The sequence below is a fragment of the Oryx dammah genome, unplaced genomic scaffold (genome assembly GCF_014754425.2).
Source record: "Oryx dammah isolate SB20612 unplaced genomic scaffold, SCBI_Odam_1.1 HiC_scaffold_3, whole genome shotgun sequence".
Taxonomy (NCBI): Eukaryota; Metazoa; Chordata; class Mammalia; order Artiodactyla; family Bovidae; genus Oryx; species Oryx dammah.
Window position 1 is genome coordinate 12,034,913 of NW_024070187.1, and position 15,335 is coordinate 12,050,247.

Consider the following 15,335-nt stretch of genomic DNA (forward strand, 5'->3'; position numbering starts at 1 on the left):
GTAGAGAGGGCAGCCAGGTCTCAACTGCCACTCTCAGGGAGGCCCCATAACCGAGTGGAGGTGTGTCTGCTTTAGGAACGAGGCGTTTAAGGGCTCCTTTGGGTGTGAATGGAAAGAGGTATTAATGAGACTTTTAAGAGTTCCTTGGAACGCGAATTTAAAGCCACATCCTGCAATAAGTGTATCAGTAATAAAGGTGGATTACTGATATCCATTGACCTAATACCTGGGTCTACCTTTCAATTGGTTTTGAACCAAGAAGAGAAAAGGGATGTTGGTGCTATTTTTTGTCTTTCCTAGAGCCCAAACACCAAAGAATCACAGAGGGAGAAGACAGGAAAGAAAGAGACAAAATGATCACAAAAAGGAGATTAGGGTAGGGAGAAAATGATATTAGGATCTACAGAGAGTGAGGGAAGTTAGAGACAGAATGAAGAGAATGAGCAAGTTAAAACCATATGTCTGAATATCTCTACCCTTCGATTTTATTTTAGCTCTCTCTGTTTACTGCCTTCTAAAATGCTAATTGGTGTTTAATCAATGTTTACAGTTCTAATTGCTCTTTTTTCTATGATATCAAAGAATCTACTTAAATGAAATTAATGAAGTTAGAATATTCCAAGAGTAAGGAAATTCTTCTCTCTAAAGGACTAATGACTATAATTCAAGTCTCTGCATCAGAAAATGTCTACTCTGATTTAAAACACTGCAAGTAAATTCAAATATTTTGCAACAGAATTGCCACTTTTTAAAAATTAGGTCAGAGGTGGTGCTGTTCAGTTAAATTTGCAATAACATATCTATAGAAGTATAAATTTTTTACTTGCTGTTCAGCTAAAGGATGAGCCAAAAGTTTTTTTATAATCTTAAATTTATACTTTTTCACCATGATACAGCTGCTTTATGGACACATATTAGGTAGTATCAAAGTTTATAATTTCACTGAAAAGTGTAATAATTACTATCTTAGTAAGCTGCAAGATTTATTAGAAATTCAATTAATGGTGCTTTCAAAGCTGTTATAAGTGAATATCCCAAAATTCAATGTGTTTGCTTTAATACATGGGAAAGCTTCTGTGGTTCACTGTTATTTAGTTCTGCACTGACTCTGAATAGCACTTTTTAATTTGTAAGCAATAATAAAATAAATTGGAAACAAAATCCAACTAATCAGATCTTGGTTGTGTTCCTATTCAATGTAATCAAAGTTTAGCTATTTTTATTCCTCTGCATCCATATACATTTTAGGCATCAGAGTAATTTTTTCTATCATCTCCAACTATGAATAGGCTAATTACATTTCTTTTGGAGAAGGAAATGGCAACCCACTCCAGTGTTCTTGCCTCGAGAATCCCATGGAGAAGAGCCTGGTGGGCAGCAGTGCATGGGGTCACAAAGAGTCAGACACGACTGAGTGACTTACAAACACCTTTCTTTGGGGGAAGCCATGCTAATGTATGATCAACCACAAGGTGGCGCTGTGACAGTTAAAGTCAGGTGGGGGCATGTCACAGACTTTCATCCTAGTAAAATATTCCCCCTTCTCTAGCTCAAATATTAATAGATACTCAATTTAATACATAAAAATCCTAATTTGAGAATAAATCCATAATTCTAGAATATAAGCAATCCTTGCCAAAACACATATGCATGTGTGTACGCGCGCACGCGCGCACACACACACACACACACACAGAGACAATACACATATATTGAGCAGTGAGCAGGGAAATGTGGATGTATCCAGGAAGGTCATGTTTTCTTGATATGCAATTAATACCTACCTGGGCATGGTACTATTGAAAGCACACCAAATAAGGAAATGAGAAGGAAAAAATGATTACCAAAAAAGATAACACATTCAATTGGCTAAGCAAAACTAAAAAAAAAAAAAAAGAAAAAAAAAAGCAACCATGAAAATGAAATGCTGACTATAATGCCAACTTGGAAAGGATGAATGCATCTGGTGTTTTACAAATGCAAATGTGGCCCCAGATAACTGATCATGTCTTCTTTGTTTCATATCCCCTGTCTTTACAAGCTGAGAGGTATTCAGTTTAGGTAGTATCCTCAAACCACTGATACTAGTCTTATAGAAAGCATTGTTCTAAATCTTTCTCCGTACTAAGTATTTCAAAGTAGGCAAAAGGATCAAGTTAAGCACTTATTCTTAACAAGAGAAATCAAGCCGAAAAAAAAAAAAAAAGGATTTTTAGATAACAGTAATATGATTATTCACAGATTACTGTGAATTTTTGCAAGGCCATAAATATTTTATTGCAATTTAAAGTCTTTCAAGAATCTCAGATTGTAAGGCTCAAATCAATCAGTATATCAAAATTCAGAATCTAGAACACTGACCCCTCACAAGCTCCCCTTCCCTCACTCTCTGAGCAGCTCCCGCTATATCCTGATCCCAAGGACCCTCTCCATCTAAGTCACTGAAGCCAGCGAGCCAGTTGGGTCTTCTTCCTCTTCCTCATGCACCCCATAAAATCTGTCACCACATCTGGCCAGTTTTGCCTCACTGCTATGTTCTCAAATTTTTCATGTCTAAAATTCTCTCCAGGATTGCTACCACCCAGGTTAAAAGTCCAAGTCTTGCCCTAGCTACTCCAGCGAACATTGCAGCAGGAGTTTCTCAGGTGGTCACTACTGCCAGAGGTGGGTGGCCCTTTGACAAAGCCGCTGGAATTCACCCTCTGTCACTGTCAGAGAGATCCAGCCAAAATGCAGACGAGGCCTCCCCTCCTTCACACTTGCACTCCAGCCGCACTACACAAGCCTTTGCTCACCTCCCTAAAGCCTCAAATGCCCTCCCTGCCTCTCCTCACCGCTACTGCTCATCATTCCTTCTCGATCTAGGCTCATCCGCTCCAGGAAGCCTGTGGTACCACTGGCCTCATCTTTCTCTCGCACCATTAGATTGTGAATTCAGCAATTATATCTTAGTCATCTTTGTACCTCCAGCACCTATCACAAAGCCAGTCCAGAAAGGCACTTATATGCACAATGAATTAAAAAAAAAAAAAAAAAGATAGGAGGGAGGCATTAGTACTCAAGCAAAAAACCCAAGGTAGGCTTGTTTTTGCTAATTATCCCTTTAAAATTGACTAGGCTTTAAGGTATTTATTTCTTACACTCCACATTTGCTGGATATAGCCCAAAATAGAGCCAATATTAAAATGATAAACCTGAGATTATTGATTGGCAAAAGATATTACATTATATGAACAATCACATACAATCTAAATTGGCAGTCATACTTTTGATGAGGCACCATGGAATGTTCTTAGTCAGTTTGTCTCAAAAAATAATAAACACCCGATGTGCTAGTTAGTAATAACCCCAAAAATTGATTCTATATTTCAGAATAAAATGTAAACCTCCCTGGATCTGGTGATAAAACCTGGTCTCCTTCAGATTTTGCTCAGATTGCTCTTGGAGAAGGAAATGGCAACCTACTCCAGTGTTCTTGCCTGGAGAATCCCAGGGAGGGGGGAGCCTGGTAGGCTGCCATCTGTGGGGTGGCACAGAGTCAGACACGACTGAAGCGACTTAGCAGCAGCAGCAGCAGCAGCAGTTCTTGGTATCTAGCCTCTTGGGGGATTCTATTCCAATTCTTTTTCATAAAACAGTCAGTTCCGGGCAACATTTTCTTCTCAATTTGTTATTTTTAAATCCTTCTTCACAATATAGTTTGGTTCACAGAAATGATTCTACTAACAAAAAACCCCAAGGGGGTTTGGGAGTACCTGTAACTGCCACTGAGTAAAGACTGCCCATAAGGCAAAACCATCCTTTTAACTGGCCTCGAGAAGAAGTTGTAGATGATTGAAAGTATCATACTTGAATGGTTCAGAGCTCTTTATTTGTCATGACTCTGCTTTTCTCACAAAGTTAAACTTTCACTAAACGACTTAATCTCTCTAGGCTTCGGTTTCCTTTAAAGTGGACACAAAGTTGTTAGAGAATGCCATAAGATAATACTCTAACTGCTGAGAGGATAGGATACCTCTGAAGTGTCAATGATCGTATCTACTTTTTTTTTTATTACTATCATCACAAAGGGAGTGCTTTCTGTGAATACCTGTCGGAGCGTCCCCCCTCCAAGCTGTATCGCAGGTAATTCATCCCGTCCAGGAACTGACTGCTGGGGAGGGAGTCATCACCCAGTTCCTTTAGGTCCTCAGGTCTAAGGTACTCTCCCCCATCACCCGTCATTGTGTCATCACCTTGAAACACAGAGAGATGGAGACTTATTTGTTGAATGTAATATCAACCACAAAATATGATTATAATTGTGAAAAAATCAGCATAATAGCATTGATATCACTGAAATATTGCATACTGGAAAAAACGGAACACATGCAATTAAAAAGTGCTGAAACTCAGGGGAACAATATTTGACCCATTTTCCTATTACTTAACAAGAAGAAATAATTACCTGAATTGAAATTCTTTTAATATCAGTCAACCTTTACTCATTTTTTATCATAACAGCTGATTTATAGCTTTATATTTAACTTAATAATTAGTACAATATGTACAACTTAGCTTCTGAATGTGGTTTCCATAATTTTATACACAGTAGCCAGCATTAACAGTCTTCTTGTAATCAACAATACGCTAAGAAATATCTACTGCTCTAAAACAAAGAAGAAGTGTACTAAATGGAGTTAATACGGCTTATATACAGATATTAGCAAAATAATGCACATTAGGAAAAGAACACTAGAACGAAGTGGGCAGATTGTGACATTTTAATAAACAACCAGGGATTTAATTTTAAAAACGTTACAGAGCTTAGAAAGGATGCTTTGGGATGGCGTCCCAAAGGTGAAGTACCAGGGAAAAAGTGAGCTAAGTAACGAAGCAGTGGCAGAAAGAGATGATTAAGTGTTGTAGTTGTCATTTGGAAGCACAGATGGCGAGAGTACATTCCCTGCCCATGAACTGGAATAGAACGCTTTCAAAAATACAGATTTCAGGAAATTCAATAAATGATACCTCATTCACACAAATGCTCTCTATATGATTAATGTGCTAGAATGGGGGAATAATTTAGCTAAGAGATACCATTTTTGAAGATCCTTGAAGGGCACTAATCACACAAAGCCTGAAAACCTATGTAAGGGTAAACTTGAAGGAATGTACTTCATTCTTATAAGTTAAATATTATTTTAATTTCTTCCATTTAAAATAACTATTTCAAATCAGCACTAACTTATTTATAAAGACACAGCATCAAAGAACCGTAAGAGGCATGTCTTCAGCATTTCATCACTTCCCTGTATACACGATCCGAAGAGCCCATAATCAAAAGATTATTAGCTTTCTAAATTACTTAAAGCCAAAGACAGCTTGAACAAAAATCTTCCAGTGAATAGAGATGCCATTTATTCACCACTGGAGGTTTTTCTCAGAATCATTACACTTAATATTTGGCAGTTACAAGTCTCATCATTAAAACTACTTTTTATTTTTCCTCAGTGAAATAATTATATTTTTATTTAGTTTTAGTTGAGTGAAGCTACACAGAATAGTGATTAAAAGCTGAGTCTTTAAAATCAGACAGACCTGGTTTAAAATTCTAATTCTGCTACCTACTGGCCAGTTAATCTTCCCATGAGAGTGATACTAATAATCTATCTCACATGCCAGGTATCTGAATTAAATAATACATAAGGACATAACATAGAGTTCTAGGATATAATATTACTAGGTATTATTTTTGTTAATACAAAATGGTCAAAGTGAGGACACTCGGAAATATAAGCTCAAGTTCATTTATACAAAATAATTTTGAAACTATATAAATAAAAATATAATTGCACTGCTTAAATAGTTCATAAATATAACTCTAATGAAAACATGAGTAAATTTTTAAAATTAATTTTGTTGAACTGGATCCCCCTCAACTCTTGCCTATAATCTCTTCTTTAACATGTTCCCTCACAAAACCAGATGCAGCAACAGCAGCTGCTGCTGCTGCTAAGTCGCTTCAGTCGTGTCCGACTCTGTGCAATCCCCATAGACGGCAGCCCACCAGGCTCTGCCATCCCTGGGATTCTCCAGGCAAGAACACTGGAGTGGGTTGCCATTTCCTTCTCCAATAGCAAGAGCAGCAACCCATAGATAAATAACAATACAGAGCCACAAGAAATGCATGATGTTAGTTAACTTTAAGGACCAAAAAGGCCAAAGGAGGGAGAGACCTCTTGTAGTGCAGTGGGTTGAGCAGCATCCCCCCAAATTTCATTTTGTCAACTTGGAGCCCCAGGATGTAGACTTATGTCGAGTCAGGGTCCTAGATGTTAAAGAAGGATTTAGATGAGATCATACAGGATAATTTCAAAAAGAGTGTTTTCACAAGAGACAGAGAAGGACACAAAGAGACTCAGAGGAGAATGCCATGTGAATGCAGATGTTAAAGAGATGCGTCTATAAGCCAAGGAACACCAAGGGCTGCTGACAGGCACTGAGGCTGGAAGAAGTGATCAAGAGTTCTTCCCCACAGGTCTCAGAGGTGAGCATGGTCCCACCATGGACTTCAGCCTCCAGACCTGTGAGGGAATAAATCTGTGGTGATTTTGCTGCAGTCGTCCTAGGAAATTCCAGGGAAGCTGCAAAAGGAATAGCTGAAGAAGGAATGGGAGGTGGTCAATTGCTTGGGGGCAGTTGTGATAGGCGGCTGCTGCTGCTGAGTCGCTTCAGTCGTGTCCGACTCTGTGCGACCCCAGAGACGGCAGCCCACCAGACTCCCCTATCCCTGGGATTCTCCAGGCAAGAATACTGGAGTGGGTTGCCATTTCCTTCTCCAATGCATGAAAGTGAAAAGTGAAAGTGAAGTCACTCAGTCGTGTCCAACTCTTAGCGACCCCATGGACTGCAGCCCACCAGGCTCCTCTGCCCATGGGATTTTCCAGGCAAGAGCACTGGAATGGGTTGTGTGATGGGCAGAGATGAGTGAATTTCAAGTGAGAGGCTGGTGTGTGAGGGGTCATGGAGGGCAGCAAAAACAGTATGAATATAAGAGTAACATGTATTACTTACTGAGAGAATACTAAGTGGAATGACTTAGCATTAGTCAGTGTTCATGTTGGTGAGCAATGGGAAGAATCTACGAAGAAAGTCTGTCTCTGAACACAGCAATGAGATCAGGAAGCTTGGACATTTTATTACAGGACTTGTGGGACTTTCCACTTTCTCCCTCTTGTATAACTGCTAAGTCTTTACACAGGAGTATTTTTATGAGTCAAATAAGTTGGGATTCCCCCTTGGTTTATTTCTGGGAGACAAAAAGTTCTAAGATCAATTCTAAGACTTGGCTAATTAAAACACAAGTATTGATTGGATATAAGCCTAAATTATTTCAGAAAAGAAAATGCAAGTTTTGTTAACCTTTGAGAAAACTAAGCTTTATTTATGAAAAAGTAGAGGGAATGGCTGAATTCACAGTGACATATAAAACAAGCTGTACTTCATGGATCCCTTGAGCAAAAGGCCTACAGAACTATTTAAAACCCAAAAGCGCTTGAATGTACTCTCTCGTTCTTGCTCTATCCCCCACTCTACTACCCCAACCCTCCTCTAAGCTCCAGCAATCAAATAGTTGAGCTTTGCCTTCTAGCATCAAATTCCTAATTTCACCCAGACTGAGGCATCCTACCCATCCCCAGAGTCAACGGTCTTTTGCATTTCATCTTGCTTCTCATAATTTGTCAGCTCTCACCAGTCTCTTAGCAACCAAGATAGTTACAGAGAACAAAGACAAGTCACAATGAGCTTCAATTTCTTCTTAAAATCACTCACAAGTGAAAGCATTAACTGCTCAGTCAGGTCCAACTCTTTGGGACCCCATTGACTGTAGCCCACCAGGCTCCTCTGTCCATGGAATTATCCAGGCAAGAATCCTGGGGTGGGTTGCCATTCCCATCTCCAGGGGATCTTCCTGACCCAGGGATCAAACCTGGGTCTCCTTGCATTGCAGGCAAATTCCTTACCACCTGAACCACCAAGGAAGCCCCCAAATTACTCAAAATTCCTTAATAAGGTAGGGCTTACACTTCAGGTTCTCTGTCTTATTCCTCCCCTTTTTCTTCCCCTCTTGTCATCCCTAAGTGGACAGAAGGTTTACATGGTGAAGGAAAGAGAAGAGAATGCCACTCAGCTGGACTCACTCCCCGTCTGGAGAAGCAAGGCCCAGTGTCAGCAGTTTTACCTTGTAGAAGATGCAAATGAACTTAGCCTTCCCCTCCTGCGCATGTAGTTATATTAAAAGACAGAAAGAAAGCAACTGGAAGAGGACACTTTTAATCAAATATATCAAACTGAGTGACTGTGGTGATACGTCAATGCACAACTGAAAGAGCCCTCATTTCACTGAGTTCATGAGAGAGTGGATCTCCTTTACATTCTCCCACATTTCTGCATTTTGACGGTTTTATTACAATGCTATCTGCCTTAGACAGCTGCTACATTAAAAAAAATTGCCTCCTAGGCTCTGTATTACCAAATGTGAAGTTCAAGGGTTCAGAGACCCCTACGGTGGCCTTGTGTCTATCCTGATGCCCGATTATGTTTCAGAGTCACTCAGTTGAGTCCAACTCGACTCTTTGTGACCCCATGTTCTGTAGCCCGCCTGGTTCCTCTAGCCATGAATTCTCCAGGCAAGAATACTGGAGTGGAGGTCCTACAATTTAGCACACGGAACTCTGCTCAACATTATGTGGCAGTCTGGATGGGAGGGGAGTTTGGGAAAGAATGTACTTGTATATGTACAGCTGGTGGGCTTCCCTGATAGCTCAGTTGGTTAAAGGATCTGCCTGCAATGCTGGAGACCTGGGTTCAATCCCTGGGTTAAGAAGATCCCCTGGAGAAGAGAAAGGCTACCCACTCCAGTATTCTGGCCTGAAGAATTCCATGGACTGTTTACTCCATGGTGTTGCAAAGAGTCAGACACAACTGAGCAACTTTGACTTTCACTTTCATGTACGGCTGAGTCCCTTTGCTGCCCACCTGAAACTATTACAACATTGCTAACTGGCTATACTTCAATATAAAATAAAAAATTTTAATAAAATAATAAAAAAGAGAATACTTGAGTGGGTTATGATTCCCTTCTCCAGGGAATCTTCCTGACCCAGGGATCAAACCCAGGTCTCCTGCATTGCAGATAGACTCTTTACTGTCTGAGCCACCAGGGAACACCTACGTCTCAGAGAGAAATGGTCAAAGACGCAGAATCCCAACACGCTGGTGTCAGTGGCCAGATGCTAACCCAATGTTGGAATTATCTGGAAAGGTACAGACGTAGGTACTATACTCTCCATAAAACTCCTCTCCCAGGACATGTGTGTATAAACCATGCTATTTGATACTGTCTGTAATGTGGGATGCAAAGTAGAAATGTCTATAGAAATTAATGAAAAATAAGTCTGGGGAAAACATGATACAGATAATGCTTTAAATGTTATTACAGTGTCCAAAAAAATAAGACAATCATATTCTTGCCTTTCAACGTGTAAGTAAGATGACTTCTGCAGTCCAAGGCGAGCCTATCCCGGCCTTTAAACCCCTTTCATCTTCCTGAACTCCTTGTCTGCTAGATCCTTTATTCGACCTCTGCTTCTCTGCCAGCCCTTTCTTTCCTCAGAAACGTCCATGTTTCTGCCCTCTTTGGAATACAGTAACCTCTTCCTCCAATGCTTAGGCCTTCTTTATTTCATACTCTGAGTCCTTTTCCTTTCACAAACAGAGGCTTTCTGGTTTTACAAATTAATCAGTGGCCAAGAGGTGACTTCTTTGCAAAACTACCCTCCTTACTTTCTCTGACCATAAATCCTCCCTGGTCTTCCCCCTTACATCTTTGAGTCTTTCTTTCCAGTCTCCACTCTCCTTAAATGTTGATACTTCCCTTCCAAACTTTCTTCTTATTTGATACATAATCATGTGTTTTTAACACTTCAAAGATCTCCTATATTTTGCTTACACACTTTCTGCATCCATCTCAAACCTCTCTCACAAACTCAACGTGCACATTCAAATGTTTCCTGGGCTGCCCCACCTGAACTTGCTATTAGAGTCTTGCGTTCAGCATGATGACCCCCGACTCATCTTCTTCCCCACCTTCCTCTCTATCCATCTGCTTCTCTCTGCAAATTCCCTACGTGAACACACAGTACAACTACTTCCCTACCTTAGCCAAGGTGGGGAAAAGGGATATAGGACTACTTTCAAATAAGATTCTGAATTTAAATACTTAACCCTTATTTGTTCAAGTACAGTTCTACAGGCTTGGAAAGAGTTTATGACAGAGTGGTTATACCCTAGCATTCTTTGTTTTATCAACTTCCTTATTTGTTGTAAAACGAACGAAAAGCAAATTACTAAAGAAAAAAAAATTTTTTTTGCATCATAACAAACCTAAAGTGAACTTCCTTTCTGTTTCTTGTATTTGAACAACCCCTTCCCTGACATTACATATTTACTTACTTAACAGAATTCTACTTACTTCACAGAATTCTGACTTCCAGATTTTAGGAGTTAACTTGTTTTTCATTGTATTCTCCAATTATTCCAAACAACTCCATGAAAACCCTTTCCTACTAATTGTATAGCATTCATGTATGGCTTGCTTTCAAAGTTTCCTGTTTTAATATCCGGAAACTAAAGAGTCCTCAGGGCCTGAGCCACCGTCAGTCTCCAGAGGGCACAGATCACAAGAGTATGGGCACAGATACCTACGCACAGTGGGAAGGGCCCTGGATTCTTCCTCCTGACAACTCTTCACAACGCCAGGAAGGAGATTCTCTGAAATGCTCCTGAGGTCTCTCCCTCTTAAGACTACTTAGCACTTCTGCAGTTAAGTGTGTAAAGAACTGAAATCTGGGGGAGGTGCCATCCTAGGGTCAAGTGTCCATAGTGGAACTGGGTCAAAAGGAAAAGACAGATGTGCCTCTGTATTCATCCCAATACTCAGACACTCTGGAGTTCTCTTGATTATTAGGACACATCATCCCAGAGAACTAGTGGAGAAGTTTGTACAAACCTCCCGCTCACAAATCCCTGAGAATAAGGGATACATGGGTCATATTTCCACAGGTAATTTAGTTACACAGGTTATAATCCCAGAGCCCCATCATAGAATTTATGGCTAAGGAGCTGAGTCAGCAAGGGTAGGAAGCAGCTCACAATCCTATGAAGATGTAAAAGATTACATTGAGAGCTTGGTTTTAGTCTGCACAGTAGAATATTCTTAGACTGAATTCCCATTTCTCTGGCATCTGACTTATTTTACATCCTGACTGAGCTATTAGCAGCTTTCCAAGTGGGTTTAGATTCCACATCTACCACTTAGTAGCTCTGTGTCACTGAACAAACTACTGACTATGTTTAAGCCTTAGTCTCCTCACCTTAGGTGAGTCTTTCTCACCTGAAAAAAAAAAAGTACGGGGAAATCCACAGTTGATCTCATATGGATGCTTTGGGGATGGGATAATGCTCCTAGCACTGTGATGTTTACTGTTTTCTTCTCCCTCAGATACCTGCTTTCCACAGCGAAATCCGTATGTCTTAACGCGTCAGCCACACTGAATGGCTAGATCATTTGCCACTCTGTGTCCCCCTCTGTACTTTCCTATCTCAGGACCTTCCATCCTGTTCCTTTTCCATGCCCTAAAACCTGCACCACCCTCCTATTCATCTCTCAGCTCTCAGCAAGTCCATGAGACTGTGCTGGGTCCTGCTTGTGACGTTCCCAGGCACATATGAAAAGCGGATGACACAGTGCCTTCAGCTGTGCTTCGTGAATTTATACACTGCATCTCCATATATGTTCATCTTTGATTCTGTCACGGTAGCAGTCATAGAGCTTACACACAATAGCATAACTTTCACCATCTGTAGACTGGATTCACGAATGGAAAATTCTGAGTTCACTATAGCGAGTTAGCCTGCTAGGACACCTATACTTGGCTTGAATGCTCTTCTGAGTATTGATACACAGACTATTATTAAAACAGTAGAGTTGTAAAGAAAACAGGGATTAGCTAATACTGTCCAAACACATGCAGCTGTACTTTGCCCATATAAATGATGGTGGGTTCCAAGAAAACATTTGAAACTCACAAAAAATTAAAGGATCGCCAATGTCAACTAGTCAAACTCTTTTGTACTAATTGTACTAAAACGTTACTTCACAATACTTAGCTATATTCTACATGAGAAAATTATTAACTTGAATTTCTTAGTAGGGAAAAATGCTCCCTGGTGGCGCTAGAGGTGAAGAATCTGCCTGCAATGCAAGAGACGACTCAGGTTTGATTCCTGGGTCGGGAGGATCCCCTGGAGAAGGGAATGGCAACCCACTCCAGCATTCTTGCCTGGAGAATCTCATGGACAGAGGAGCCTGATGGGATGTAGTCCATGGGGTCACAAAGAGTCAGACACGACTGAAGCGACTTGGCACACAGGAAGCCACAGAAAGCTTCCTCTCTCACCATGAAAGATATTCTTGATCATTCACCAATATTCCTTCAGAGTTCTTATCACTAATAACTTTAAACATGTAACAGTTTAGCAAAAGTATATAAGATGCTATAACTAGATCTTATGTTATGCAATGCGTACGTTCAAGAGGTTGTTTCACACAAATGAAATTTCTAAAACCTCAGTAAATACTTTGGAAGCATTAGCCATTGGAATTCTTTATCAAATATTTTAGAAATAAGGAACTATTTTTAAATTAAATAATCACTACCTAATTTATCTCATTTATAAATTTAGATTTTCATGTCATAGGTTTCCTTAAAGTGGTACCACATGTATTTTGGAGTCTTCTTGATATAAAGGATATTTTATATTATTCATTTTTCCCTATGTGCCAAAGTCTCCCCTAAATTTTTAAAGATTACTTTATTTCTAGGTAATTTTAAAAAATTAGATTATAATTACTAACCTACTATATTTTTAACTACATCTAAAACATATCTTTATCCAAGAATGGTATGACTACATATTCAAGCAGTCTAATGAAGTTAATATGTTCATGCTAATTCAATGTCAACTTGCCAAAAATTAATTTTTCTCTAAATTTGTATTCTAAGAAGAAACAGTTTCTAAAAATATTTCTATAGTGTCATTAGATAGTGTAATTAGTTAATAGGTCTCAATAATAGTTTCAAATCATTAGTATTATAAGCAATTCATGGCATTAAACTTCCAAGTTAATACAATCCACACACTCAAATGCACATGTAAACAATTCCACTCATATTACACGTGCTATATAAAACAAAAACAAAAACAGATGAGTATTAGGCACCCAGATGTAAATATTAAGCAAGTTGCTTCTAGCTAGTTAAGAAAAATTAAAAGCAAAGACAGGCTTTCACTCCAACAATTTCCTCGAAAGGTACCTGAGTCACTAAGGACTTCCCCATCAATAAAGTGGTCACCAAACTGTTTAAAAGCTGTTTAACATGTAAGTGAAGATAAGAAAGATGATCACACAAAGCAAAATATAGTGTGCAAATGTGAATGCAGAAAATTGGCAAGTTTTAGGATGGAACACAGAATCATCATAATAAATACCTGGAACCATTATTTTTGGCAACATCTTTTCATTTGACCCAATACTTGTCTGTTCTTATATAAGTTCTTACAGAAGTTGAGACAACCCAATGTCTGTCACTGAGAAGTGAATTAATGAATTGGTTTCAAATGAGAGCGTCTCAATGGGAAGTCTGGCCTTACGATTTTATCTTGAAGAACCTAAAGAAATGTCTTTAATATTTCTCCATAAAAGCAATTAGCATGCGGCCTACTACTAGGGCCAGTATGCCAACAGTTTTGCAAACATATACACTGGCTATGTGCATATATATGTACACATATTTTTCAAACGTGTATGCCTGACCAATAGCTGTACTACTGAAACTTGGTTATTCACTTTACTCATTCACAAATTTTTTTAGATTTTTCTTTTTGTTCAAGAAAAGTCAACTACTCTGGTGAAGTACAGTAGTAGAAACCTGCTGGCTGGACCTCAAGCATAATGCCTCTTACCCACCCAGAGAGTCCCTGGTACCACACATAGAGCTCCTCAGAACTTTGAAATCCACTGGCTTAGATCATTTTTATCAACTTTAAAACTATAGCAGGCACATTTTCTGACTTAAAGAATCAAATCTCAGGTTTAATTTCTACGCTATTCTTAACCTTCTCTAAGGCTCTCTTCCTCTGGATTTAAAGTAGATTCTGTGTGACTGAACCAATTAGAAAGCAGAAATTTCTCAATATACCCTCGATAAAACAGGCTTTAAGTTCTTTTACTTTCAGGCATTTTAATAAAGAACATATTTTAGCACAGTTAAAACATACTAACAATTGTATTATCAGGTAGACATTTTAACAGATGGTCAATTTCCAGTTTCTTTGCCTTTTCCCAGTTCTGTTATTTAGCCATTAAAGATAATACCAGTTGAAAATACATTAACAGAATCCTCCCTCCCCCCAAACTGAAAAAGTAAACGTACTGAAACAAAGGTGAAAAAGTGACTTTAAGCGCTAAGATGTTGTCACCTACACCCACTGTACCAGCTTCGTCCCTGAAAAAAAAGATGATTTCCTTCATGTAAGATCATGACAGACGTCATAGGCGATTGAATAAAAGTCTTACCTTCTTCATCAGAAACATCAAGAACCTCAGTCATGGTCTCAGGAACATTTAGCTTGTGTTTTTCAGTGATAGTCTGGAAAGACAAAAATCATTAATGTTCACCTTAAAACAAAGGATTAGAAGAATCCTAGAGGAGAACACAGTCAGTAGCATCAGCAAGTGATTAGGCCCTGAGCACGCCGTCTTCTCCATGTGGACATTCTGGAAACTTACTCTCTTATTCTCCTTTACGGAAGTTCCTTTGTTCTTTCTGAAGATAAATGTCCATTTATTCCAGTGAAGTTGTTAAGAGAAAGTTCATTATTTTGAGTTCCCATTTGCAAGACACATTCTTTAGCAATGGCATTAGAAGCCAGGTGGAGGAAGCAGATTCGTGTTTTCGGGGCTTCCCTAAAATGGACTAAGTTATGTCTCTAGACAATCTTTCAAAAGAAGCAGGGAACACAAATCGATTACAAACAAAACCATTGGTTAGAAGTTGTAAGCGATGTGACAGGCTTGGGCAGAAAATGTGATGCATCTGTTCTGGATCAGAAGATCAACAGTGGACAGCCAACCGTCCTTGCAGTCTTCCACCGGGCTACAATTCTGGCTTGCTGCTTAGCCGCCTTCCACAGTAGCACCCCAGAGCTGCCAAAGTCTCTGCCTGTCG

The 15,335-nt window shown here is 39.4% G+C and overlaps 1 protein-coding gene across 11 annotated transcripts in view; it reads right to left on the bottom strand.

The window, feature by feature from the left end:
• The window catches only part of ANK2 (ankyrin 2), a 251,354-nt gene that overhangs the window by 67,025 nt on the left and 168,994 nt on the right, over nucleotides 1-15,335 (bottom strand). For 8 of the 11 annotated variants that reach the window (XM_040237443.1, XM_040237440.1, XM_040237436.1 and 5 more), the window contains 2 exons: nucleotides 14,684-14,756; nucleotides 4,091-4,235 (listed from right to left, as the gene is read on the bottom strand). In XM_040237443.1, the coding sequence (XP_040093377.1) occupies nucleotides 4,091-4,235; nucleotides 14,684-14,756 (218 nt within the window). Of the gene's footprint in view, nucleotides 1-1,784; nucleotides 1,797-4,090; nucleotides 4,236-13,421; nucleotides 13,476-14,683; nucleotides 14,757-15,335 lie in introns of all 11 variants that reach the window. The other 3 variants (XM_040237434.1, XM_040237432.1, XM_040237433.1) reach the window with 2 other exon arrangements.